This window comes from Mustela putorius, unplaced genomic scaffold, assembly GCF_011764305.1.
Source record: "Mustela putorius furo isolate JIRA1106 unplaced genomic scaffold, ASM1176430v1.1 tig00003898_pilon_pilon_pilon, whole genome shotgun sequence".
Classification (NCBI taxonomy): Eukaryota; Metazoa; Chordata; class Mammalia; order Carnivora; family Mustelidae; genus Mustela; species Mustela putorius.
The window spans coordinates 11,152,222-11,178,277 of NW_025422047.1; the positions used below are offsets into that span (position 1 = coordinate 11,152,222).

General features: G+C 39.9%; 1 protein-coding gene across 1 annotated transcript in view; it reads right to left on the bottom strand.

Annotated features, from left to right (window-relative positions):
• The window catches only part of SPG11 (SPG11 vesicle trafficking associated, spatacsin), an 84,818-nt gene that overhangs the window by 13,269 nt on the left and 45,493 nt on the right, over window positions 1-26,056 (bottom strand). Inside the window, exons 21-30 of the mRNA XM_004751286.3 lie at window positions 24,022-24,187; window positions 22,593-22,798; window positions 22,226-22,334; window positions 20,904-21,063; window positions 20,256-20,528; window positions 19,435-19,635; window positions 18,471-18,578; window positions 5,461-5,623; window positions 2,990-3,204; window positions 1,792-2,542 (exon numbers count right to left, since the gene is read on the bottom strand). Of these exons, the coding sequence (XP_004751343.1) occupies window positions 1,792-2,542; window positions 2,990-3,204; window positions 5,461-5,623; window positions 18,471-18,578; window positions 19,435-19,635; window positions 20,256-20,528; window positions 20,904-21,063; window positions 22,226-22,334; window positions 22,593-22,798; window positions 24,022-24,187 (2,352 nt within the window). The remainder of the gene's footprint in view (window positions 1-1,791; window positions 2,543-2,989; window positions 3,205-5,460; window positions 5,624-18,470; window positions 18,579-19,434; window positions 19,636-20,255; window positions 20,529-20,903; window positions 21,064-22,225; window positions 22,335-22,592; window positions 22,799-24,021; window positions 24,188-26,056) is intronic.

Below are 26,056 nucleotides of genomic sequence, written 5' to 3' on the forward strand. Positions count from 1 at the left end.
TCCTCAGGCAAGCGAGAAAAAGCAAAATTAAATTATTGAGAATACACTAAAATAAGAAGCTTTTACGCAGCAAATGAAACCATCAACAAAACAAAATACAGACTACTGAATGGGACAAGATATTTGGAAATACGTAGCTGATAAGGGGTTAATACATACAGAACTTCTATAACTCAACACCAAAAACCCCACAAATAATCCAACTAAGAAATTACAAGACATGAATAGACGTTTTTCCAAAGACATAGTTGGCCAAAAGACACATGAAAAGATGCTCAACATACCTCATCATTGGGGAAATGCAAATCAAAATCACAATGAGATATCACTTTATATCTGTCAGAATGGCTAAAATAAAAAAACAACAACAACACAAGAAATAACAAGTGTTGGTGAGGAAAAGGAATCCTTGTGCATTCCTGGTGGGAATCCCAGCTGGTGTAGCCACTGTGGAAGACAGTATGGAGGTTTCTCAAAAAATTAAAAATAGGGGCGCCTGGGTGGCTCAGTGGTTTAAGCCGCTGCCTTCGGCTCAGGTCATGATCTCAGGGTGCTGGGATCAAGTCCCGCATCGGGCTCTCTGCTCAGTGGGGAGCCTGCTTCTGTCTGCCTCTCCATCTACTTGTGATTTCTCTCTGTCAAATAAATAAATAAATAAATAAAATCTTAAAAAAAAAAATTAAAAATAGATCTACCCTATGATCCAGTAATTCCTCTACTGGGTATTTACCCAAAGAACACAAAAGCATTAATTCAAAAAGATATATGCACCCCTATGTTTGCTGCAGCATTATTTATAACCATCAGGATATGGAACCAACCCAAGTGTCTATTCACAGATGAATAGATAAAGAAGATGTGGTGCATGTATGTGTGTACACACACACACACACACAGAAATACTACTCAGCCATAAGAAAGAATGAAATCTTGCCATTTGCAACAATATGGATGGATTTAGAGGGTATAGTGCTAAGACATTCAGAAAAAGAAATACCATATAATTTCACTGATACATGGGATTCAAGAAACAAATGAACAAAGAACAAACGAGACAAAAAATACTCTTAACTATACAGAACAAACTGATGACTACCAGAGGAGAGGTGGGTGCAGGGATGGATGAAACTGGTGAAGGCCATTAAGATTCATTCCACTTATCCTGATGAGCAATGAGTAATGTTTAAACATGTTGAATCACACTGTACACCTGAAACTATACTGTTTGTTAATCATACTTGAATTTAAAAAAAAGGCTGAATGCTCTCTACCTAAAATCTGTAACAAGGCAAGTATATTTGTCTTACCATTTCTATCCAACGTCATACCAGAAGTCCTAGCCAGGGCAATAAAGGGAGACAAAGAAATAATATGCATTCGGATTGGAAAAGAAGATATAAAACCATCTCTATTAGATAGTATTGTCTCTAGAAAATACTAAGGAATCTATAAGAAAACCCCTAGGATAAGCAAGTTTAGCAAGGTCATAGGATGTAAGAGTAACACAAAAATCAGTATATTTCTATATACCATCAATGTACAATTAGAAACACGACTAATGGTATAGAATAAATTTCAATGAACTAGCTACAAGTCAAGTAGATTCCCTCCAACTTGGATATACAGCTAGTTAAAAAACTTAAGTTTCTATTTCACTGACAAGTTAACTACCTAGTTTATGGATTACCCTTGGCTTGTTCAACCAGTCTGCCAAAAGGAACCGCTTCCTTCCGGGAAAGAGGGCCCACAGCTCTGTTCGGGACTCAGGGCTGTTTGCTCTCCTTCACTTACTGCTTTGGACTCTTCTTAGTGGAGTGCCAGGTTCTTCTTCCTCAAGCCGCTGGGTGCTTTGGAGGATAGCACGGATCTCTGGGTGCAGGCCATCCACACTAGCTTCCCCGGCAGCCAGTGCTCTGCAGTGCAACACCAAGGTGACATCTTGATTGTAGAAATGAAAATACCGACACACTCTACTTGCTTCATGGACACAGCCATCATCCAATAGGCGCCCAATCAGAGAGTTAAGGGACTCCTGCTCCTTCCAATCCAGTCTGCTCTCACAAGTCTCTTTGGGTGGAAGGCCATTAAGTTCTAAATATTTTGCTGTGTTCAGAGCAGCCAACATGGAGAGGGAAAACTTGTGGGCTACACTATCAAAGGATGGCTCCCCACTAGTTGAGATGTGCTGAGGAAACCTGGGCTCTGCGTCCTCCTGTTTCTCTCTGAGGGCATGCTGGGAAATGCGGCAGTGCCAGATCTGCTTCTCCAGCTCCTCCAGCTCCTCCTCAGGCCCTGGGGCCTCCTGAGCAAGCCAGTGAGCCGCCAGTGTGAGCAGCAGACGGCGCTCCTCCAGGCCAGGCGGTCCCCCCTCCCCTGGGGCCTCAGGGGACTCCTGGGCCTGAGCTGAGAAAAAGGAAGCAGCTGCTCTGCTTGAAATGGCATTTTTCTTAAAATTCTCATGACACTTTGTCCAGAAGTCAATTCTTGCTTGTTTCAGGGCCCACTGGTCGGTGTGTTGTAAGGTCTGCATTTCCTGTGTTATCTGTGAAATTTTACAAAGCACTTATTAGCCCCTCCTGGATAAAGAAGTATCAGAAATGCTAATGCTCCCTCAGTAGGCTGTACTAGTCAAAGCCAAATCAAGTCCAAGAACATAAGACTCGGCTACAGATGATCCTGGATATTTTATCTGGAAAGTTAAACTATGAAAAGCAATTCTACATTTATCTAATTGAAGGAGGTTCAAGACGAAGCCATCCCATATTTAATTCTATTCAAAGCATAAGAGTTGTAGCACATCCTGTAAGCTAACCTTGGTTTCAAGCACACATTCTACACTAATGGGCATCCCAGGGCTCATCCATTTCTGAAAGTCATGTGTGTATCCAAAGTAAAAAAGCCTCTCCTATATATCACTTATCTCATCTGATTCTGCTTAATGCTAGATCAAAAAGCTAAGATTTCAAATAACTTAAAAGACTAATGATACCTCTTCAATAACCAAGTTGTCCACAGGTAGTTCTGCTAATTCTGCTACTCTTCTGGCCAAAGCAAACCGTCCCTCTGTCTCCAATTTTTCCAAAATAGATTTACATTCGTGCTGGAAATTCTCAAGGCTGTAGCTGCTAATAATTACATGATTAATGGCTATGGATGTGTCCTTTAAAATTTGGCTAAGGACAAAGAGCTTCTTCACATCTGGACCTGTGCCAAAGAGAAGAGGGTATAAAACATTTTATCAGTAAAATGCTGCTATCAGAGTGAAAGCATGTATGTTTAGCACAATAATGTGAGTAAAAGAAAACACAAAAAACAATTTTTATACTCTGGCTGGCTAGCAGATGAAGCCATAAGCCATCTCCTATATAGTAAGAACTTGCAAGATTCACGTAGGGACTCCATCCACACAGCTGCCTTTATACTCAGGGTGGGGAGTCGTAGTCCTGTTATGTAGTAGCGAAGATCTGGTCATTCATTCAGGCCAACCCACCACTTTCTGAATTTTTCTCCAACGTTGAACACATTTATTTTTATGATCGTTTACTTGCTCATTCAGTGCAGACATCCTGTGAATTAAGACACAGAACCGGGGCACCTGGGTAGCTCAGATGGTTAAGCATCTGCTTTCAGCTCAGGTCAGGATCCCAGGGTCTTGGGATCGAGGCCAACATTGGGCTCCCTGCTCAGTGGGGAGCCTGCTTCCTCCTTTCTCTGTGCCCCTCTCCCTGCTATGCTCTCTTCGCTCTGTCAAATAAATAAATAAAATCTTAAAAAAAAAAAAAAAGAAAAAAAAGACACAGAACTGGTAGGACAGCTGACACTGCAGCTGGCCAACAGCCAAGTCTCCTCATATTCTGAATGGAGCATCACTTGCTCCTTTGGACAACTACTTAACCAGGGAGACCCAGCTGAGTTGGTGGTGTTCTTTTTAAAAAAAAAAAAATATTTATTTACTTATTTATTTAGATTTTTAAATTTATTTTTAGATTTTTTAATTTTTTTTTTTTTTTTAGATTTTGTTTTTTATTTGACAGAGAGAGACACAGTGACAGAGGGAACACAAGCAGGGGGAGTGGCAGGCAGAGGGAGAAGCAGACTCTCCGAGGAGCAGGGAGCCCGATTCAGAGCTCAATCCCAGGACCCCAGGATCATGACCTGAGCCAATGGCAGATGGTTAATGACTGAGCCACCCAGGCGCCCCTAAAGATTTATCTATTAATTGAAGAGCAAGAGCATGGAGCAAGGTGGAGGGGTAGAAAGAGTCTTAAGCAGAGTCCATGCTGAGCACAGAGCCTGATTTGGGGCTCAATGCCATGATCCTGAGATCACGACCTGAGCCAAAACCAAGGACTGGCATGAAAACATTCTGTAGGAGCCTATTCCCAGCGGTACCTGCTGGGCTGTGGTCTGATTTAGGCAGTTCTGGGGACAGGGAGATACCCTGCACAATACCCACCAGTAATGAGATGCTGGGTTTCTTTGTTGACAGCATATAAAACCTAGGTTTTTAGAGAAACAATTTCTTTTCTCTAAGCACATGTATGTTATACATACACAGAACACAAATGTGCTATAAAAACAAAACAATTATATGAATAAAAGCAGTATAACAGTTCACAACATAGACAATCCTTGTACTTTTTCAAGGATACAGTGACTCCGGCAAGAAAAGAGGATGTTCACTTCTGAAAAAAATTAAAATTACTACAGATCACTGAAAACATCTGTATGTTAAAAGGACCAACTATTTGGTCTACAGAGTCATGGACAAGTCCCCTCCTATTGACACTGCATTTTGGAAACACCCCTACTTGTGTCCAGTCTCAGCCCTGACAGCCCACACCACAGGGACTCAGTCCGGCATTGTCACTCTTCTGTGCAGATATGAGCTCTGCAGGTGACTACCTGTGAGTTTAAATGTGATAAAATAACCCCAGTCATGAAAAACATCAGAATCTAGTAGGAGACAACAACATAATCATGCAACAGAAACTTAAAATTATCAAGTAGAAAAGAAGGTTAAGGCAGTAATTGGTTTCACTTGATTGGCAAAAACCTTAAGAGACTGCCATTGTCTGGAGGAATCTGCAAAAAATAAGCATCACTGGTCTTTGAAAACTTCAAAATGGATTAGTCATTCCTGAAGCAGAGTACGTGACCCCGAGCAACGATGCCATGTTAAGGAATGACAGTGACAGGGTGGTGACTAGCCAGGGGGAAATGCAGCTGACAAGTCCTCAGAAGAAGACAATTGTATTATTTAGGTTGTCTCCAGTTGTGCTATGTTTCAAATGCTTTAACCATGACTGCAGTTTCCTGCAACCTCTTCTTCATACCTCATTATGGACTGTAAATGTAATGTTATATATCATATGCATTTTCACTTTCTGAACACCTTTCTCAAGTACTTTCAAGATTAAGGAAGCTAATTTCTTAACAACAATTTAAGGACTGTCTTACCATCAGAGAAGAGATTTTCTATTCCAACAAAGAGCTGTAACAACTTCCCCAGTTCATACTGGGTCCCACACTGCTGCAGCATAAGCTTCAGAAGAAAACACACGTGCTCCTTCAGCCATGGGGCAGGGATGGTAGCGTGGACCCCTGTGGCTGCTGTTTCAACCTAGGCAAATAAGAGGGGGTGAGGAAAGCTGCTTTCGCAGGAACAAATCAAAACTTCCAAATGTGGAAAAAGCTAAGAAAGCCACAATACCATGAGTCATCTCTCACAAAGGGGAACGCTTATTCAGGTCCTTTCCAAATGCCAAGAATTGGAAGCACGGCTCAGAGGAGGGGCAAAAATAAGCCCTCCTTGGCAGCTCTGTGGTCTGTCTCTCTGTGGGATGTCCTATTGGAGAGAGCTGTGTGTGTCAAAGTCAAGGATGAACAAGAGACCTAAAGACTGAATGCTAACTATGGAGTGAATGGATGCAAACACCCTCAAGTTAGTGACTGCCCAAGTAATAACCCTGTGGGTTTCTGTGACATTAACCCAACACATTTCACTTAACAGCTTTTGAGAGGGATGTAGGCTTGCCCTGGAGTCCAGAAGATCTGAAATTCACATATTAAGACCTCTTAGAAAGATTTAACGTGGGGTACCTGGCTGGCTCAGCGGGTTAAAGCCTCTGCCTTTGGCTCAGGTCATGATTCCGGGGTCCTGGGATTGAGCCCGGCATCGGACTCTGCTCGGTGGGGAGCCTGCTTCCCCCACTCTCTCTCTGCCTGCCTCTCTACCTACTTGCGATCTCTGTCTGTCAAATAAACAGAATCTTTAAAAAAGAAAGAAAGAAAGAAAGAAAGAAAGAAAGAAAGAAAGAAAAAGAAAAGAAAGATTTAACGTTGCCCAACTTATTCGACCTGTTTGCTTGTAGTTTCTACTACCATTAGGGGAGAATCTCGATTAAGAAGTCTGGATTTATGGCACTACAATCGAATACTAGAAATATTAATAGGAAGATGACCCCAAGTGGGAAGCTACATTAGCTGGAATTAGAGCATGAGTTCTTAGCCTTTATTTACTTGTTACTACTCTTGCTGCTGTTAAGAAGAGGGTCTACAGCAGGCAGGTGATGGAACTGGTCAGAAGAAAAACATACATGGAAGTCAAGGGTGGAGGCAAGGATGGGAGAGGAGCACTGCCCCTCTATAGAGACAAGCTGGAGCAGAGGCAGTCAGGTCAGAGTAAGAAGACACCTGGGAGGCCCTAAATATACAATGAAAAACTATAAAACTCCTAAGAGATAATATAAGAGAAAACGCAGATGACCCTGCATATGGTGATATCTTCTTAGACACAATGCCAAAGACATTAATTCATGAAAAAAATTGATCAGATTGATTTCATCAAAATTAAAAACTTCTGCTCCACAAAACAGAATCTCAAGAGAATTAGAAGGCTAGCAACAGACTGAGAGAAAATATTTGTGAAAGACACATCTGATGATGGACTGTTATCCAAAATACACAAAGAACTCTTGAAGTGGCAAACAAACAAACAAACAGCAATTCTTTTTTTCTTTTTAAAGATTTTATTTTTTCTTTGGCAGAAACAGATCACAAGTAGGCAGAGGAGGCAGACAGAGAGAGAGGAGGAAGCAGGCTCCCTGCCGAGCAGTGAGCCCAATGCAGGACTGGATCCCAGGATCCTGGGATCATGACCTGAGCTGAAGGCAGACACTCAACCGACTGAACCACCCAGGTGTCCCTAGAGTAGCTGTATTCTTAAGTGCAAAATCTTGGAAGAAAACACTAAAAAGAAATGAGCTATTAAGCCATGAAAAGACATGGAGGAAACTTAAATGCATACTGCTAAATGAAAGTAGCCAGTCTGAAAAGTCTACATTCCATGTAATTCCAATTATACCACATTCTGGAAAAGGCAAATGATGGCAATAGTAAAAAGATCAGCAGCCGCCTGGAGTTGGGGGTGGGAAGGGATAAATAGGTAGAGAATAGAAGACTTTTTAGGGCAGTGAGACTACTTTGTAGGACATGAGAACAATGCATGTATGCCATTATACATTTCTCCAAATGTATATCCAAATATATATCCAAAGAATGCACAACACCGAGGCAAACAATGGATTAGGGGTGATTATTATGTGTCACTATAGGTGCATCCTTGGTAACAAATGGACTGCTCTGGTAAGTAATATTGATAAGGTGGAGGCTCTAAATGTGTGTGGGGGGGATATACGGGGAATCTCTTAACTTTCCTCTTAATTTTGTGATTAACTAAAATTGTTCTAAGAAATAAATTTCTTGGAATGCCTGAGTGGCTCAGTCATTAAGCAACTGCCTTTGGCTCAGGTCATGATCTCAGTATCCTGGGATCAAGCCCCATACTGGGCTCCCTGCTCAACAGGGAGCCTGCTTCTCCCTCTCCAGCTCCCTCATGCTTGTGTTCCCTCTCTTATTATCTCTTTGTCATAAATAAATAAAATCTTAAAAAAAAAATGATGGTGGCATTGGGCAGGGAGCTGTAGAGTGATAAAGTACCAGGATCTGACTCCTCACTTAGACAAATGCACTGGCAAAATTCGTTCAATGCAATTATTTTGGAACTCTAGAGCCTGTTGAAGGCTTGCAAGTTCCAGAGGAAGACCTAGTGGAAGGTAAATTGTTAATAATCTTGGTTAATTTCCGTCCCTAGCAGTGGCGGCTACCCACTCCCCACCCCTAGCCACAAGGGAGGCAGCTGTGCAGGTGCATGTTCCTGGAGTAGCTTGCACAGCTTGTAAGAGTTGCAGGGACAAAAAGGAACCTATCCACCAAGTATCAAAAATTGGTACTCTGATCATTGGTTGCTGCTTCTGACCACAGAGGTCTAGGCAAGGAGGTGGGCAGCCATTGTTTCACCTCACCCACTGTTGCCAGCCCCTCCCCCTCCAACTGAAAGGACTTCCAGGAGATTTAAAGGGCTAGCACCAAGTCACTTGGGTGACTTAGTCAGTTGAGCATCTTCCTTCGGCTCAGGTCATGATCCCAGTGTCCTGCGGACTGAGCCCCGGATCAGGTTCCCTGCTCAGTGGGAGTCTGCTTCTCCCTCAGTCTCTCCCTCTGGCTTGTGCTCTCTTGCTTTCTCTCTCTCTTAAATAAAGAAGGAAAATCTTTAAAAAATAAAAAATAAAAATAAAGCACTGGCACCCCTTTCCTCACCCCTCCCTTCATTTTTTGATTTTCTCCCTTTCAGGAGCCAAACTTTAAAGATTAGGACAGTTAAAAACAATTTTATGAGCAAAATTAGAAAGTGACTGTGTATATGCAGGGAAAGGCTCACAAAAGACCCAAGAAGACTTTAGGTCTACACTTCATGCTGATCCTTGCCACAGAAATGACTTTTGCCTATCCAAAACCCAAAAATAATAAATAAAAACTAGCAAACCCTGGGGAAGGAGGAGAATATGATTTCTAGGGTTACCACACTATTAGATCCAAATGTCCAAAGTTCAACAGAGAATCACAAGGTATACAAAGAAACAGGAAAATAGGGTCCATTCAAAGAGACAAAAAATGACAAAAACTGTTCCTAATGGCAGATACTTGAGACACAGATTTTAAAACAACTGTTTTAACTAAAGATGTAGAGAAAGTCAAGAAAACAATGTGTGAACAAAATGGAAATATCAACAAAGAAACAGAAAATTGAAAAACAAAAAATTCCAGAGCTAAAATGTAAAATAACAAATGAAAATAAAATTAAAATAACAAATTTACTAGAGGGATTGAAAGGGAAATGTGAGCAGGCAGAATAAAGAATCAGCAAATTTAAAGGCAGGACAATGGAAATTATCAAGTTTGAGGAAGACTGAAGAAAAGCAAACAGAGCATAAGAGACCTATGGGACATTATCAAGTGGACCAACATAAATATCATAGGAGTCCCAGAAGAAGAGAGAAAGGAGTAGAGAGAATATTTAAATAAATAATGGCTGAATAAGTCTCAAACTTGTTGACAGACATAAATATAAACAAAATAAACATCCAAGAAGCTCAACAAACTCTAACAAGGTGAATTGAAAGAGACCCATAATGAGACACATTATAATGAAACTTTTTTAAGATAAAGAACAAAAAAAGAAATTTGGAAGCAACAGAAGAGAAGTGACTGGTCACATGCAAGGGATCCTAAAGAAGATTATCTGCAGAGTTCTCATTAGAAACTTTGAGGGCCAGGAGACAGTGGGCTGATATATTTAAAGTGCTCAAAGAAAAATACTGTGACCAAGACTCCTATATCCAGCAAAACCATCCTTCAAAAGTGAGAGGTAAATCAAGACATTCTTAGGGAAACAAAAGCTGAGGGGGTCTTTGACCACTAGACTGGCCTTGCAAGAAGTCCTGTAAGGTAAAATGAAAGGACTTTAGATGCCATATGCAGAAATAAAGAGCTCAATAAACATAATACATGGGAAATTATAAAGGCCAATATTACTGTAGCAATAGGTTTCTATTTTCTATCTGATTTAAGAGACTAGTGCATATAAAGAAAATTATTATATATTATTTATATATACATATAAAGAACAATTATTAGTATAAAAGCTGGTATGACTGTAACTTTGGTTTGTAACTCCAAATTTTGTTTTCTTCATAATTTAAGAGACTAATGCCCTGAAAGGAATTATTTGTTTGTCTTGAGACACATATTGTATAAAAATGTAATCTGGTGACATCAACAACTGAAGGTGTGAGATCAGAGCTGCAAAGAAGCACTTTTTTTAATGTTATTGAAGTTAAGCTGGCATAAATTCATGGTAACCAAAAAGAAAATAGCTATAGGATAAGCACAAAATGAGAATGGAATTTAAACATGTTGGGCTGGCGGAAAGGGCTACTTAAGATGGCGAAAGTTCCCGCCACCAGACCTGAATTCAGACAGAACAAAGGCCCAAGCAGGAATCTGAGACCCCCGCCCCAGGTTCCTATGGACCAATGGGACCCCGATGAGCAGGCGAGATATCTGAATAAGGGAAACTTGCCAAAAGACCCCTGAGCCCCGCCCCCCCAAGACCCCTTAAAAGCCCCCTCCTCCCTGCCTTGGGTGCAACTTCCCCCACTCTGCTTTCCAGAGTTGCGGAACCTCGCCCGAGGGTGCCCACCTCCTCCCAGTGCAACTTTCTTGGCTCCCCTTCACCTGGGCTCTGAAACTTCACGGGAGAGAACCTTTAATAAACCTTGCCTTATACCCACTTTGCCTGGTGTTGTGTTTATCTCGCCGGAAAAACTTTACAAAACATTTTATTAAAAAAATCAACTAAACACAAAAGAAAACAGTAATGCAGGAAATAAGAAACAAAAAAGCTACAAGGCATGAAGACAACCACCAACACAATGGCAGAAGCAAGCTCTTCCTGGTCAGTAATTACTTCAAATGTAAATAGATTAAGCTCTCCAATTAGAAGACAGAGATTAGCAGAATAGACAAAAACACATGATCCAACCATGTGCTGCTGTCTACAAAAGACTCAGTTGAGATCCAAAGACATAAACAGGTTGAAAGTGGAAGGATGGAAAAAGATACTCCCTGCAAATAGTAACAAACAAATAAAAAGCAAGGGTGGCTATAGTAGTAACCAACAAAATAAACTTTAAATTTTGTCTTTTGTAAGAGACAAAGAAGGAGATTAGATACTAATAAAATGTTCGATACAGCAAGAAAATATAGCAGTTTTAAACATTTACATACCCAATGACAGATTATCAAAATATGTTAAGCATAAGCTGATGGAACTGAGGGGAGAAACAGTTCTATAATAACAATTGAAGACTCCAACATCTCACTCACCATAATGGATAAAATAATGAGACAGAGATAAGAAAACAGAGAACTTAACACAATAAACTGAATAGATCTAACAGACATATAAAGGATGTTCTACTACCCAAGAACAATAGAAAACACATCCTTCTTAAGTGCACATGAGATTATTTTCTAGGACAGACCACAGGTTAAGCTATAGGTTTCAACAGATTTTTAAAAGATAGAGATCATATGAAGTATCTTCTCTGACCACAAGGGGATAAAATTAGAAGTCATTATCAAAAGGAAAACTGAAAATTCACAAAATTATGGAAATTAAAAACACATTTTTATATAGAGAGAAGTCTCAAATTACTAAAATCAGAAATGAACATGGGGCCATTATTACCCTTTCCACAGAAATAAAAGGGATTATAACAGAGTACTATGAACAACTGCATGCCAAAAAGTGGATAACTTAGATGAAATGGGCAAATTCCTAGAAATGCAAAACCTATCAAGACTAAATCACAAATAGATAATGTAAGGAGATTGACTCAGAAATCAAAAATCTCTCCACAAAGAAAACCCCTGGACAGGATGGCTTCACTGGTGAATTCCAAAAACATTTAAAGAAGAACTACAACCAACCTTTCTCAAACTTACCCAAATTACTGGAGAGGAGGGAACACTTCCCAATGCATTTTATGAAACCAGCATAATCTTGGTACTAAAGACAGATGAAGACCCTGCAAGAAAACTATCAACCAGTATCCCTTATGAACACTGATGTAAAAATCCCCAAGAAAATACTGGCAAACTGGGGGCACCTGGGTGGCTCAGTCGTTAAGTGGCTGCCTTCGGCTTGGGTCTTGATCCCAGGGTCCTGGGATGGAGCCCTGCATTGGGCTCCTTGCTCAGTGGGAAGCCTGCTTCTCCCTTTCCCACTCCCCCCTCTCTTGTGTTCCCTCTCTCCCTGTGCCTCTCTCTGTCAAGTGAATTAAAAAAAAAAAAAAAACTGGCAAACTGAATTCAGTGCATTAGAAGGATTATTCACCATTACCTAATGGAATTTATTCCCTGGGATGCAAGGATGGTACAACATAGGAAAAAAAATCAATACATATAGTACATCAACAGAACGTAGAAAAGAAACCCACACGATCATTTCAATTGATGTAAAAAAAAAAAAGTATTTGACAAAATTCAATACTATTTCAAGGTTTAAAAAAAACCAAAAACCCTCAACAAATTGGGAATAGAAAGAAACTACCCTACATAATAAAAGCCACATGTGAAAAACCCACAGTGAACATTTTACTCAATGGTAAAAGACTGAAACCATTCTTCTAAGATCAGGAAGAAGGCAAGGATGCCTGCTTTCAACACTTCTATTCCACACAGTACTCAAAGTTCTAGCCAGAGCCTATAGGCAAGAAAAAAAAAAAAAGAGCACCCAATTTGGAAAAGAAATAAAATGACTTCTGCATGATATGATCCTATATGTAGAAAACCCTAATGATTACTTACACACACACACACACACACACACACACACACACACACACTTGGAATAAATGAATTCAGCAAAATAGCAGGACACAGAGTCAATGCACAAAAATCACTTGTGTATCTATACACAAACAATGAATAATCCATATAGGAAACAATGCCATTTCTAGAAGCAATAATAAATAATAATAAATTACTTAGGAATTAACCAATGAAGTAAAAGACTTGTACAGTGAAAACTACTATAAATGCGTGTGATGTTCATGGGTTGGAAGCCTTAATGTTAAAACATCAATACTATCCAAAGTGATCTTTGAATTTGATGCAATTCCTATCAAAATCCTAACGATGTGTCTTTACAGAAATAGAAAAAGCCATCCTAAAACCATTTGTGACTTTGAGAGACCCTCAATAGCCAAAACGATCTTGAAAAAGAACTCTTCCTCCTGATTTCCCAACTTACTACAAGGCTGTAGTAATCAAAACAGTGTGCTATGGGCATAGAGACAGACGTATTGGCAAGAGAACAGAACTGAAAGCCCAAAAATATACCTTCACATATGTGGTCTAACGATTTTTGACAAGGGTGCCAAGATCATTCAATGAAGAAAGGACAGTATTTTCAACAAATGGTGTTGGGAAAACTGAATATCCACATGCAAAAGAATGAAGTTGGACCCTTACCAAACACCATATATAAAAATTAACTCAAAATGGACTAAGAACCTAAATATGAGATCTAAAATAATAAAAACGCTTAGAAGAAAATATAGGACAAAAGCTTCACAACACTAGATTTGGCAACAACTTCTTGGACAGGACACCAAAAGGCACAAGTAACAAGAGAAAAATAGGCAAATTGACTTCATGAATGCATCTAGAGACATTATCAACAGTAAAAAGGCAACCCAAAGAGTGGGAGAAATTATGGGCAAATCATATATGATTAATATTTCAATGGTTATTTTCAATAGTATACAAAATTCCTAAAAACAAAAATAAACAACAAAATTAAAAATGGGCACGAGACTTAAATAGACATTTCTCCAAAGATGATATACAAATGGTCAGTAAGCATGAGAAGATGCTCAACATCATTAATCATTAGGAAAACACAAATCAAAACTACAATGAAATACTACCTCACACCCATTAGGATGACTACTATTAAAAAAACAAACAAACAAAAAAACAGAAAACAATGGGGCACCTGGCCAACTGAGTCAGTAGAGCATGCAACTCTTGATCTTAGGGTCTCCACATTGGGTGTAGAGCTTACTTCAAAACAAAACAAAACAAAACAAAACAAAACAAAACAAAAAACAAATGCTGAAGAGGATGTGGAGAGACCAGAACCTTGTGGCAGTGTAAAATGGTACGTCCACTACAGAACACAGTATGACACTTCCTCAACTTATTAAAGATAGAGTTATCCTATCATCCAACAATTTCACTTCTGAGAGGATACACAAAAGAACTGAAAGCAGGATCTTTTTGGTTTGTTTGTTTGTTTGACAGACAGAGATCACAAGTAGGCAGAGAGGCAGGCAGAGAGAGAGAGTGGGAAGCAGGCTCCCTGCTGAGCAGAGAGCCAGACGTGGGACTCAATCCCAGGACTGTGAGATCATGACCTGAGCCAAAGGCAGCGGCTTAACCCACTGAGCCACCCAGGCGCCCCTGAAAGCAGGATCTTGAAGAGATTATTTGTATACCATGTTCATAGTAGCATAGTTAAAATGTGGAAGTAACCCAAATATTCATGGATAGAGGAATGGATAAGCAAAATGTAGCATATACATAAAATGGAATATTTTGATCACATATGCAAAAGCATGCATAAAATATATCTACACTGTTGAAGGAAAAAATAAAAACAATTTTGATGCTGAATATACAAGGTGAAGAAATGGAACTCTACCAGTGCCTTAAATTACCCCTCCTGGACGACACTGCATCCCTACAATCTCCCTCCCAGGAGAAAATGTTATCTTGACTTTATTTCCCCTTTTTAATTTGTACTTAAATTCAATTAATCAACATATAATGTATTATTGGTTTCAGAAGTAGAGGTCAGTGACTCATCAGTCTTATATAATACCCAGTGCTCATCATGCGCCTTCCATAATGCCCATCACCCAGTTACTCTGTCCCCCGCCCACCTCCCCTCCAGCAACCCTCAGGTTGTTTCTTATGGTTCAGAAACTCTTTAGATTTGTCTCTCTCTCTGGTTTCATCTTTTTCCTCTCTTCCCCTATGGTCCTTTGTTTTATTTCTTAAATTCCACATCTGGATGAGATCATATGATAATTATCTCTGATTAACTTACTTCACTTAGCATAATACTCTCTAGTTCCATCCACATCACTGCAAATGGAAATATTTCATTTTTTATGGCTGAGTAGTATTCTATTATATACACACACACATGCACATACCACACTGTCTGTATCCATTCATCTATTGATGGATCTGTGGAAAGAGCCCAGTTTGACTATTGTAGACATTGCTGCTATAAACATTGGGGTGGGGGCACCTGGGTGGCTCAGTGGGTTAAGCCTCTGCCTTCAGCTCAGGTCACGGTCTCAGGGTCCTGAGATCGAGCTGCACATCGGGCTCTCTGCTGAGCAGAAAGCCTGCTTCCCCCACTCTCTCTGCCTGCCTCTCTGCCTACTTGTGATCTCTGTCTGTTAAATAAAAAACATTTAAAAAACCAAAAAAACAAAAAAACATTGGGGTGCAGGTGCCCCGCTGGAACACCACATTTGTTTTTGGGATAAATACTCAGTAATGTAATTGCTGGGTTGTAGGGCAGCTCTATTTTCAATCTTTTGAGGAACCTCCATATTGTTTTCTAGAGTGGCTGTACCAGCTTGCATTCCCACCAACAGTGTAGGAGGGTTCCCCTTTCTCCGTATCCTAGCCAACATCTGTCAGTTCCTGACTTGTTAATTTTAGCCATTCTAACTAGTGTGAGGTGTGACTGATTTGTATTTTCCTGATGCCAGGTGATGTGAATAATTTTTCATCTATTGGCCATTTGGATGTCTTCTTTGGAGAAATGTCTCTTCATGTCTTCTGCCCATTTCTTTTTTTTTTTTTTTTTTTTTTAAAGATTTTATTTATTTATTGACAGAGAGAAATCACAAGTAGATGGAGAGGCAGGCAGAGAGAGAGAGGGAAGCAGGCTCCCTGCTGAGCAGAGAGCCCGACGCGGGACTCGATCCCGGGACCCCGAGATCATGACCTGAGCCGAAGGCAGCGGCTTAACCCACTGAGCCACCCAGGCGCCCCTCTTCTGCCCATTTCTTGACTGGATTATTTGTTCTTTGGGTGCTGAGTTCAGTAAGTTCTTTGAAGATTTTGGATACTAGCCCTTTATCATTTGCAAATATCTTCTCCCATTCTGTTGGTTGTCTTTTGGTTTTGTCAACTATTTCCTATGCTATGCACAATCTTTTCATCTTGAGGGAAGTCCCGATAGTTCATTTTCACCTTTGTTTCCCTTGCCTTTGTAGATGTGTCTAGTAAGAAATTGTTGCGGCCGAGGTTAGAGAGGTTGCTATGTTCTTCCCTAGAATTTTGATGGATTCCTGTCTCACATTTAGGTCTTTCATCCATTTTGAGTCTATTTTTGTGTATGGTACAAGGAAATGGTCCAGTTTCATTCTTTCCCATGGGGCTGTCCCACTTTCCCAACACCATTTGTTGAAGAGACTGGCTTTTTTCCATTGGATATTCTTTCTTGCTTTGTTGAAGACTAGTTGACCATGTAGTTAAGGGTCTGTTTTTGGGTCCTCTATTCTGTTCCATTGATCCATGTGTCTGTTTTAGTACCAGTACCATACTGTCTTGATGATTACTACTGCTTTGTAATAGAGTTTAAGTCCAGAATAGTGATCCCACCAACTTTGGTTTTCTTTTTCAACATTCCTCTGGCTATTCAGGGTCTCTAGGCAGCATAAACATTTTAACAATATTTGTTCTTCCCATCCATGAGCATGGAACATTTTTCCATTTCTTTGTGTCTTCCTCAATTTCTTTCATGAGCATTCTACAGTGTTCAAAGTATAGATCCTTTGCCTCTTTGGTTACAATTATTCCTAGAAATCTTACAGGTTTGGGTGCAATTGTAAATGGGATTGACTCCTTAATTTCTCTTTCTTCTGTCTCACTGTTAGTGTATAGAAATGCAACTGATTTCTGTGCTGAATTCCTATCTGAGTTCCAGCAATTTGGGGGTGGAGTCTTTTGGGTTTTCCACATAAAGTATCATGTCATCTGTGAAGAGGGAGAGTTTGACTTCTTTGCTGATATGAGTATCTTTTATTTCTTTGTGCTGTCTGTTGCTAAGGCTAGGATTTTTAGTACCACATTGAAGAACAGTGGTGATAGTGGACATCCCTGTCGTGTTTGTGACCTAGGGAAAAGCTATTTTTCACCAACATACAATGGCATTTTATTTAGCATTTGAAAAGAAGGAAATTCTACATGGATGAACCTTGAGAACATCATGCTAAGTGAAATAAACCAATCACAAAAAGACAAATATTGTACAATTCCACTTATATAAGGTACCTAAAGTAGCCAAATTATAAAAACAAAAAGTAGAACTGTGGTTGCCAGGAGCTTGGAATAAAGGAGAAGGGGAGTTCTTGTTTAATGGGTATAGAGTTTTTACACATGACAACATGTGTAGGGTGAGGGGGATGGATGGTGGTGATGGTCACATAACAACGGGAATGTATTTAACACTACTGACTGTATACTTAACAGTTAAGATGGTAAATGGTATGTGTATTTTGCTCCAAAAAATAAGTCAAAAGAAAAGAAAGAAAAGATATCTGGTAGAGCCCCAGCCATGGGAAGTGACAGACTAAGGAAATTAACATTCCTCTTTGTCGTGATTTTGAAACCTCAGGCATATTTGAATAACTGACTCAATATTTTCAAATAATGTAACTTTTAAACCTTTTATTACAGTTACTTATTGAGAGCAAAAGCCTAAACTGGGGTTCCACTGTGATATGTTTGTTAGGTAGAACCAGCATATAGTTTTGTCTCATTTATCATAGAGCTCTTGTAGGGTAGAGAAAACACAAAAGTGCTAAAACCCGAAGCAGAACTAAGGCATATTTCTTTTGCTTCCTTACAACTTCCCCTTTTCTTCCACAGGGTTAATTAGTTCCACATGATAAATAAGGCCTGAAATAAGCATTGAATAGGTCTGAAATTGTCTGAAATTGACCACACAGTTCAGCATCATTTCGGAGTGGGACCATAAAGATGGTTGATGAAAAAAGCCATTATTGTCAATCACCATAAATAAAGAAGTATTAAACACCCTTCACACTCAATACTGAGTTATCTTAGAGTGGCAAAATGTGGCCCATGAGGAACCACCACATTCCTCTTGAGCATCCACTGCAGGTCCTGGTAATCCCTTTCCCACTGAGCTTGGCTGCAGTTCAGGACACTGATCAGAATCAGCACTTCAGATGAAACTTCTCTGTCATGTCTGGCAACTGAGGTGCTCTAGGCAAAGCCACTGTAACTCCTGCCCTCCCTCCCCACCTCTGGAACAGTACAAATGAGTTAGTTTCAATTATGCCACCTCCCAGCTGCTTGCCTGCTGTCACAACCTGAATACTAGCAGGTAACAGGCCACACTAACCAATTTCAGATCGGTGACAAAGAGCAGTAGGGTTCCAACTTACAGTTTCAAAGCTCTTTTGGAACTCCAGAAGTTTAGCTTTGGCTTCCTTATAATTCTTGAAAAACATACACAGTTCATACATCTCCATCATCAACAGTAGTGGGGAATCCTTTGAGGAAGAGTTAGAATGAAATTACAAAATCGTGAAGTTGATCGATAGTGTTTTCTCAATGAATAATGTCAATGTAAGAGAAGGTTAAAGTAAAAACACAAGTACTACTAATAACAGTTACATCGAATTAAGTCATATAAGTTAAGTTTTTATTACTTTTACCTTTTAGAAAAAAGATATTTAGGCCAGGCACACCTACACAACAGTCTATTTTCTATTCTATACGTGGTCCACAGCACGTGAGCTGGAGACATTCCACTAGATGGTGCTACATATACTCCTGGAAAATGGGCTCTACTGAGCTGCCAACCTACTGCTGCCTGTGGTATTTCTATCTCTTTGGTGGAAGCTTTTCTGTCAGAAGACAGGAGTTTTGGAGTGAGAAACTATCTGAACTAGAAACACAGTACTTTACTCTAAAACTATCTGAACTAGAAACACAGTACTTTACTCTAAAATGAGGATACTACCACTTCATAACACCCTCAAATAATATAAAGTTCTTTGATAAAGAATCGGTAGTTCTGTTATCACTCTATGCTGTTGGATTTAAAAAAAAAAATCAAGGGATGCCTGGGTGGCTCAGTTGGTTAAGTCACTGCTTTCGGCTCAGGTCATGATCCCAGAGTCCTGGGACTGAGTCCCACATTGGGTTCCTTGTTTGGCAGGGAGCCTGCTTCTCTCTCTGCCTCTGCCTGCCATTCTGCCTGCTTGTGTGCTCTCTTTCTCTCTCTCTGACAAATAAATAAATAAAATCTTAAATCAAGAGATTAAAAACTATTGAAAAAACCAATGGGGATATTCTGAAGCAACCCTTTTAAACACAGGAACGAAATGAAGTGACTATAACTACCTTAAAGAAAAGTTGAAAACCTCTGATGAGAGTTTTGCTCTTCTGCCTTGTTAGTAATGTTCTCCAGATGACCGAGAGGTCTTGAAGGTCCCATATGTGCTCTTCCATTGAGCCCTGAATGTGTTCTGTTGCTTCAGCAGCAACAGTGTCCTCCACAGATGTGACGATCCAAACACAGAGACAAGGAATAGTACTGGCATCCTGCCGCAGGATAAAAACTTTTCAAAAAAAAAACAACAACAATTGCATCTGGATCACCTGACAGAGGGAGCTGGGGGCTCCCAGCAATGCTACAATCATGGATGGATGTTTCCTGTTCTGAACAAGTCACCTCAATACACTGGTTAACCTAGCTTGAAAGCTTCCAAACATGGAATAAACTCTAATGAACAACCAAGGCACTACTATAAACTGTTCTGCAGAGTGTAATCTATCCAAAGATCAAGAGAACAAATGGGTATATCCACAAGTTGTGGAAGTACTAAGTATAAGAAAACAAGACTGCCTTCCACAGCATCGGTCAGGGACTGTCTAGAATATCCCACTTCGCTGCTCAGGAGGCAGGGTCTTTTCTCTAGGACTTCCAACCAGGAACCAAAGCTCAGACCACTTTGGTTACTGAATATTAAGGTAGAAGGAAGTGTAATGGATGGCCTGGTGCCCAAGCTGGAAAAGCACAAAAGTGACAGTGACCTTGAAAACACACACTGGAGCCTTCCTATCATCATCACCCCATTTCCTCTCTGATGATTAGTCTTCCCGGTCCCTTTCCACCTTTTCTATTCTCTCTGGGTTCTTAATTTTGGCTTCTCATACCCTACCTGGAGACAGGAGGCCAGGACACTAAGGATAGGGGCCCGTTGTTTCACTGCTTCAGCGAGGAGCCAGCACCAGGAGTCTGGTTCCTCTGAGCACTGGAGCAGAACCTCAAATAAATCAGTCATCTCTTCTTTGTTTCTCTGGAGTTCCTGGGGGACCCTGTTGCAGACTGGATCACTGTCCATTTTGGAGTTAGACACTGAGGTCAAGTTCTCAAAAGCCAGTCTTAAATGGTCTTGAAGGACAGGACTGAAATACTGAAGGAGAGATTTCACCTAGAAAACATATTAGATATTTAAGAAGACCAATTTCATCTGGAGCCAAAAAATGTTAAAGAAAAGCAGAGGCAAAATTGTCCTTTCTCACTCTGAACCGTGTGCGTGGGAAGTGACCATATCATTTTACAAAGTTATTTGCTGCTTTGGGGTGAATTTCCATATTTAATCTGGAGTTGCAAAAACTCTTCCCTCAGCTCTTTAGTATGAATGACTAATCCTCTGTCTGATGCCAACCCACTGAACTCTTAATAAAAACAGTAATATCACATAAAACAAAAGCCTAGATATACACAATGGAAAGAACACTTTGTGTCCTCTGAGAAGCCTTCCAATTTTCTCTTCTTGAATAGTTGGCAACACACTGTGGCTTACCTCCTCTGGGTGATAGTTATGGAGCTGGCTATGGATAATGAACTGTAACCAGTCGTTTGCTTCGGCACATTCTCTGAGGTAAGATGTGCTCAGTTTCACATTGTGAAGCCTGCAGAACTGTACTGCTAATGCCCACTGGCTGCTAGATTCACTAGATAACCTGTAATTGGAAGTTGGGGCAGTAGAGGGAAAAAAAGATTGTTAAAATACAGCTTTCATTTAAATGGAAAAGAAGAAAAAATTAAACAAATTTAACTGCAGTATATTTTCTAAAAAATCTTTCAAAAATACCATGTGTTTGTTAAGCTGCTCTGGAAAATAAAGGAAATAAGAGGGCTCTTGCATCCATAATGCATAAAAGCTTTCTTAGCATACTGGGAGAATGCATTCCTTTAAGTATCTGTCCACAGAGAGGTTATATTAGCTATATACCATCTTTAGGAGAATTGAGTAAATAGTCACTCAAGAAATTCTGAGTGTTTAATTGTTTTGCATGACTCACTTTAGAGTATCAGAGCCCTGACAGATGCTTGGGCTTCCTCAGGGAGGGGGGAGTACTTGTTTCTGTTCATAGCCAGAGACTGTTGAGAACAGAGTCACTAAGAGCCAGTACAAGAAAATGGTGCATTCCCAGGGTCTGGGGTGACTAGGTCACCGCGGGTGGCACAGCACAGATGAAAGATGTTATCAATGTTTAAGTAGAGGGGGTTTTCTGGACAGATGGTCACCTCAACTTTCATTATCAACTAACATATGTAAGTAAGAGAAAATTAAAGACCTCACTTAGAATCAAATTTGTGAGATCCATCCCCCATCTTCTTCTCTCTCTCTTTTTTCTTTTTTATAGAAAGAGCAAGGGAGGGGTAGAGAGAGAGAATCTTAAGCAGGCTCCATTCCCAGCACAGAGCCAATTCAGGGTTCAATCTCACGACCCTGAGATCATGACCCAGGCCAAAAGCAAGAGTTGGAGGCTTAACCGACAGAGCCACACAGGTGCCCCCATCCCACGTCTTCTAAATGATTTCAACATATAACAAGACTTCTCTGACCAGCTGGGCAGTGAAGAAGACAGAGCTCTTCTCCATCTTTTGGAAACTCTTTTTCTAAAAAGTGAATAATTATCTGCACCCTTCTTCTACTGATGGCAAGAAGCATTTAAAACTCAACTCTCTGCTTATCAAGTGTCTGCTATATGCTGGCTGAGTAAGAAGCCCTGAAGGGATTGGTGAAAACACCTGAGTTGCTGGAAGAAAGACTACACAAATACAGTTTGGAAGAATAAAGCTTGTTGGAAAAGAGAATGAGGCTGCAATTCTACAAACCTCTTTATTTCCTGCTGCTGGATGCTGTTCCATATCCCTTCTTCTAAGAGAATAAGCAATTCTTCTATGGTGGCCTTTTCACCCACAGCCAGTTTAGATAGTTTTTCAGCTGTAAGAAATACGAACAATAAAAAATAGTCAAGAGAAAAGGTCAGGAACTCTTCTGTTTCAAGAGTGTGGCCCAGGGCCATTTTAGAACCTGATTAAAGGGTCTAAGAAAGTGAGATAAAGTGCAAACATTCTGCAGAGAAAGGAGGAAACAGGAAGATAATTATTTCCTCCCCAACCACTCAAAATCTGATGCTTTAGACCTATTCAACCCTTCTCCTCTAAACGAAACAAACCCCAGATGGAAAAGGCACTGTACCTAGAGACTCTCTGATATAGCTGGACCGAGCATCTTCGTTTCTACACTTGCAGCTCAGAATTATATTGGCCACTTTCATATCAACTCTGAGCTTGAGACTGTCAAGGCCAAGTAGTTCTAAGAAACAAACACAGGCAGCTCCTACTGAAGGTACGTAGAAGGAGGAGAGCCCTAAAACATAGGCTTCATTACCTACTTGCTGGATCCTAAAAAAGACAGGAATTAAAATAACATCAGAGAACTGTTTCTCACCAGGAAAAGCAGAAGGAATTACACAGTGATACATGGAGTGTCAGACACCCGTGATTTTTAGTTTCCTCCCCCCTCCCATTTTGGGCCCCTGCACACATCATTTAGGTTCCTGGTAGTTTTTGTTTGTTTGTTTGTTTTTTAAGATTTTATTCATTTATTTTACTGAGAGAGAGATCACAAGTAGGGAGAGAGGCAGGCGGGGGGCGGGGGGAGCAGGCTCCCTGCAGAGAACGTGATATGGGGCTCGATCCCAGGACCCTGAGATCATGACCTGAACTGAAGGCAAAGGCTTAACCTACTGAGCCACCCAGGCACCCTGGTTCCTGGTAGTTTTTGGTTGTCTCCATTGCCCCCCCATTGTCTTATATTTAACCTCATAAAACACCCGCTCATAAGCCAAATTATTCTTGCTTCAATTTCATCCAGGGAACACGGAACAGAATTACAGAAAGACTGCCAACTTGTGATCCTATCAATTATGAGTATATATGCAAACCACCAAGCAAATTAAAGTTTGACATCACATATGTAGTTTAATATGCATAGACATATTTCAAGGAACGATGCATAAGAAATTAACCATGTTTATTTACTATGCAGAATGAAGAAAGGAGACTCAGGGACTTTTTATCTTTCATTTTTTTCACCCTTCTGAATTACTTGAATATTTTATCACTAAAGTGCACTACTTTGTTAACTACGAAACAAGCCAGTAAATAAAGTAAATCTAGATTTAGCTGACTATATCTAATACTCCTCCCAATTCTGTGCTTTATAAAAGTGAATTATAAAAAATAAAGATCTTAAATACAGAATTCACATCTTGTTATACAATTCCCTCTTAAGAGTAATTGCTAATATTTGGCAAGTTCCTGGGTCTTTTTTTTTTTTTAACAGAATTATAAAAGATACAAATAGTATCTTTAAATATTACCTTTTAAAAAAATTTTATTTATTATTTATATAAGAGCAACAGACAGAGATAGTGAGAGAAAGGACGAGCAGGGAGGAGAGGGAGAAGAAGGCTCCCTGACCAGCAAGGAGCCTGACACGGGGCTTGATTTCAGGACCCTGGGATCATGACCTGAGCTGAAGGCAGACACTTAACTGACTGAGCCACCCAGGCACCCCAGATATGTCTTTTATTTAGAGTACAAATTATGTTTTAAATACTCACAGCTGCTTGGGAGTCTTGCTCTTGGTTAATTCCTGGACCAGAAAAGTACCAAATGCAAATGATGGTCGTCCATGTTGTAAATAATATGCAAAATTCAGACGTTCCACTATAGCATATTTATTAACCAGGTCAGGGCTAGAAAAATGTGGGAGATGACTCACTGCATCTAGGGGAAAAGTGAGGCAATATTACTCCTCTGCACCTCACCATGATTAATTTCAAATCTGCACATGGAAAATTTAACTCTGCAATGGTGAAAGAAAACCAGTTGCAGGACACTTGAGCAGCTCAGCTAATTCAGTGTCTGACTCTTGATTTTGGCTCAGGTCATGATCTCCAGTCATGAGATCAAGCCCTGTGCTGGACTCCATGCTCAGCAGGGAGTCTGGCTGAGATTCATTCTCTTCCTTGCCCTCTCCTCTCCCCCAGCTTGCACATGCATTCTCTAATAATTAAATAAACAAATCTAAAGGGAAAAAATGGTTGCTATAGTCATTTTGTACCACTGTGCATTACTCTGAAGCACCAAAATATAACAGTTCACTTTAATGTGTACAAGTAGCCCGTTTGATTTTAAAAATTTATTTATTTCAGAGAGAGAGAGAGAGAGCATAATGTGTGGGGGGAAGGGCAGAGGGAGACGGAGAGAGAATCTCAAGCAGAATCCTCACTGAGTGGGGAGCTCAACACAGGGCTCAAGCCCACAATCCTGAGATCACGACCTGAGCTGAAATCAAGAGTCAGATGCTTAACTGACTAAGCCAAGAAGCTGCATAAAAACTTATAAATTATGCTTTTTCCTCATTCAACTTGTTATTTTATATGTCTTAATTCTGTATTTGATGATCCTTTAAGTCACAATGGCAATCATCCTTCAGCTATAATATCTCTGCTAAGGATCTGCAAAAGGAGCTTTTTAATTTATTCATGGAGCTCATTACACAATGAAATCCCTTCTCAATATTTTTATGAGTCCTCTATAGACCAAGGCCAACTCCCTCTACCTTTCTCTGATACACAGTATAAGAACATCCTTTTCTCCCTATTAATGTCTTCCTCAATTTCCTTTTGTTATCATTAGCTATACTTTCTGATGTTGTATTCAGAGAACCTTATTACCTACATGATGATATCACCTTTCTCAAGCCAGCAGAGTAGTTCAGTTTAAAGTTCCTCTGTGCCCTTGAAAATGGCAGAGAAAACATTTTTTCCTCTCTTTAGAGAAATCTGAAGTTAGAAGATATTCTGGATGTGATCAGTTAGTATGAAAGAACTCCTCCTGCCAACACTTAATCTTTAATTGTTTCTTTTTTTTTTTATTTTTTTTATTTTTTTTTAAAGATTTTATTTATTTATTTGACAGAGATCACAAGTAGGGAGAGAGGCAGGCAGAGAGAGAGGAGGAAGCAGGCTCCCTGCTGAGCAGAGAGCCCGATGCGGGGCTCGACCCCAGGACCCTGGGATCATGACCTGAGCCGAAGGCAGAGGCTTTAACCCACTGAGCCACCCAGGCGCCCCAATCTTTAATTGTTTCTTAATCACTCACTACCTATAAAAAAAATGAAGTAACATTTTGAACTGTTAAGGAACAAGTTCTGAAAAATAGTGCATCTGCTTTTACTTTCAAAGTTCAAAGCTTATTTCTAAAAAAAGTTTTATCTTCCAAGGACTTTTTACATTGTGACTTGGCTCTTAAAAAAAAAAAAAACTTGAAGAGTTGAGGTGTCAGTCAACTTAAAACTTCCTGCTATTACTTAAAAGTACACCCCCTTTGAGATTAAAAAACTGTCACATGCCTATATTCTTTGTAAGATCACAGTGACTCTAGTAACTTGTTATTACATATAAAACTGTTAGTTCATTCATTAAATATTTGCTGAGTACATGAAAAGTATATAGGATTGCCTGGCTCCAAATGAGCTAATGTGAGTTTTTAACTCAAATAAGACTCCGATTTTTAAGAAGTTGGAGGCTAGTATGGAAAGCATATATAAGAGAAAATTCTACCCAAAGGGAAATTTTTCTCTAGCCTGTC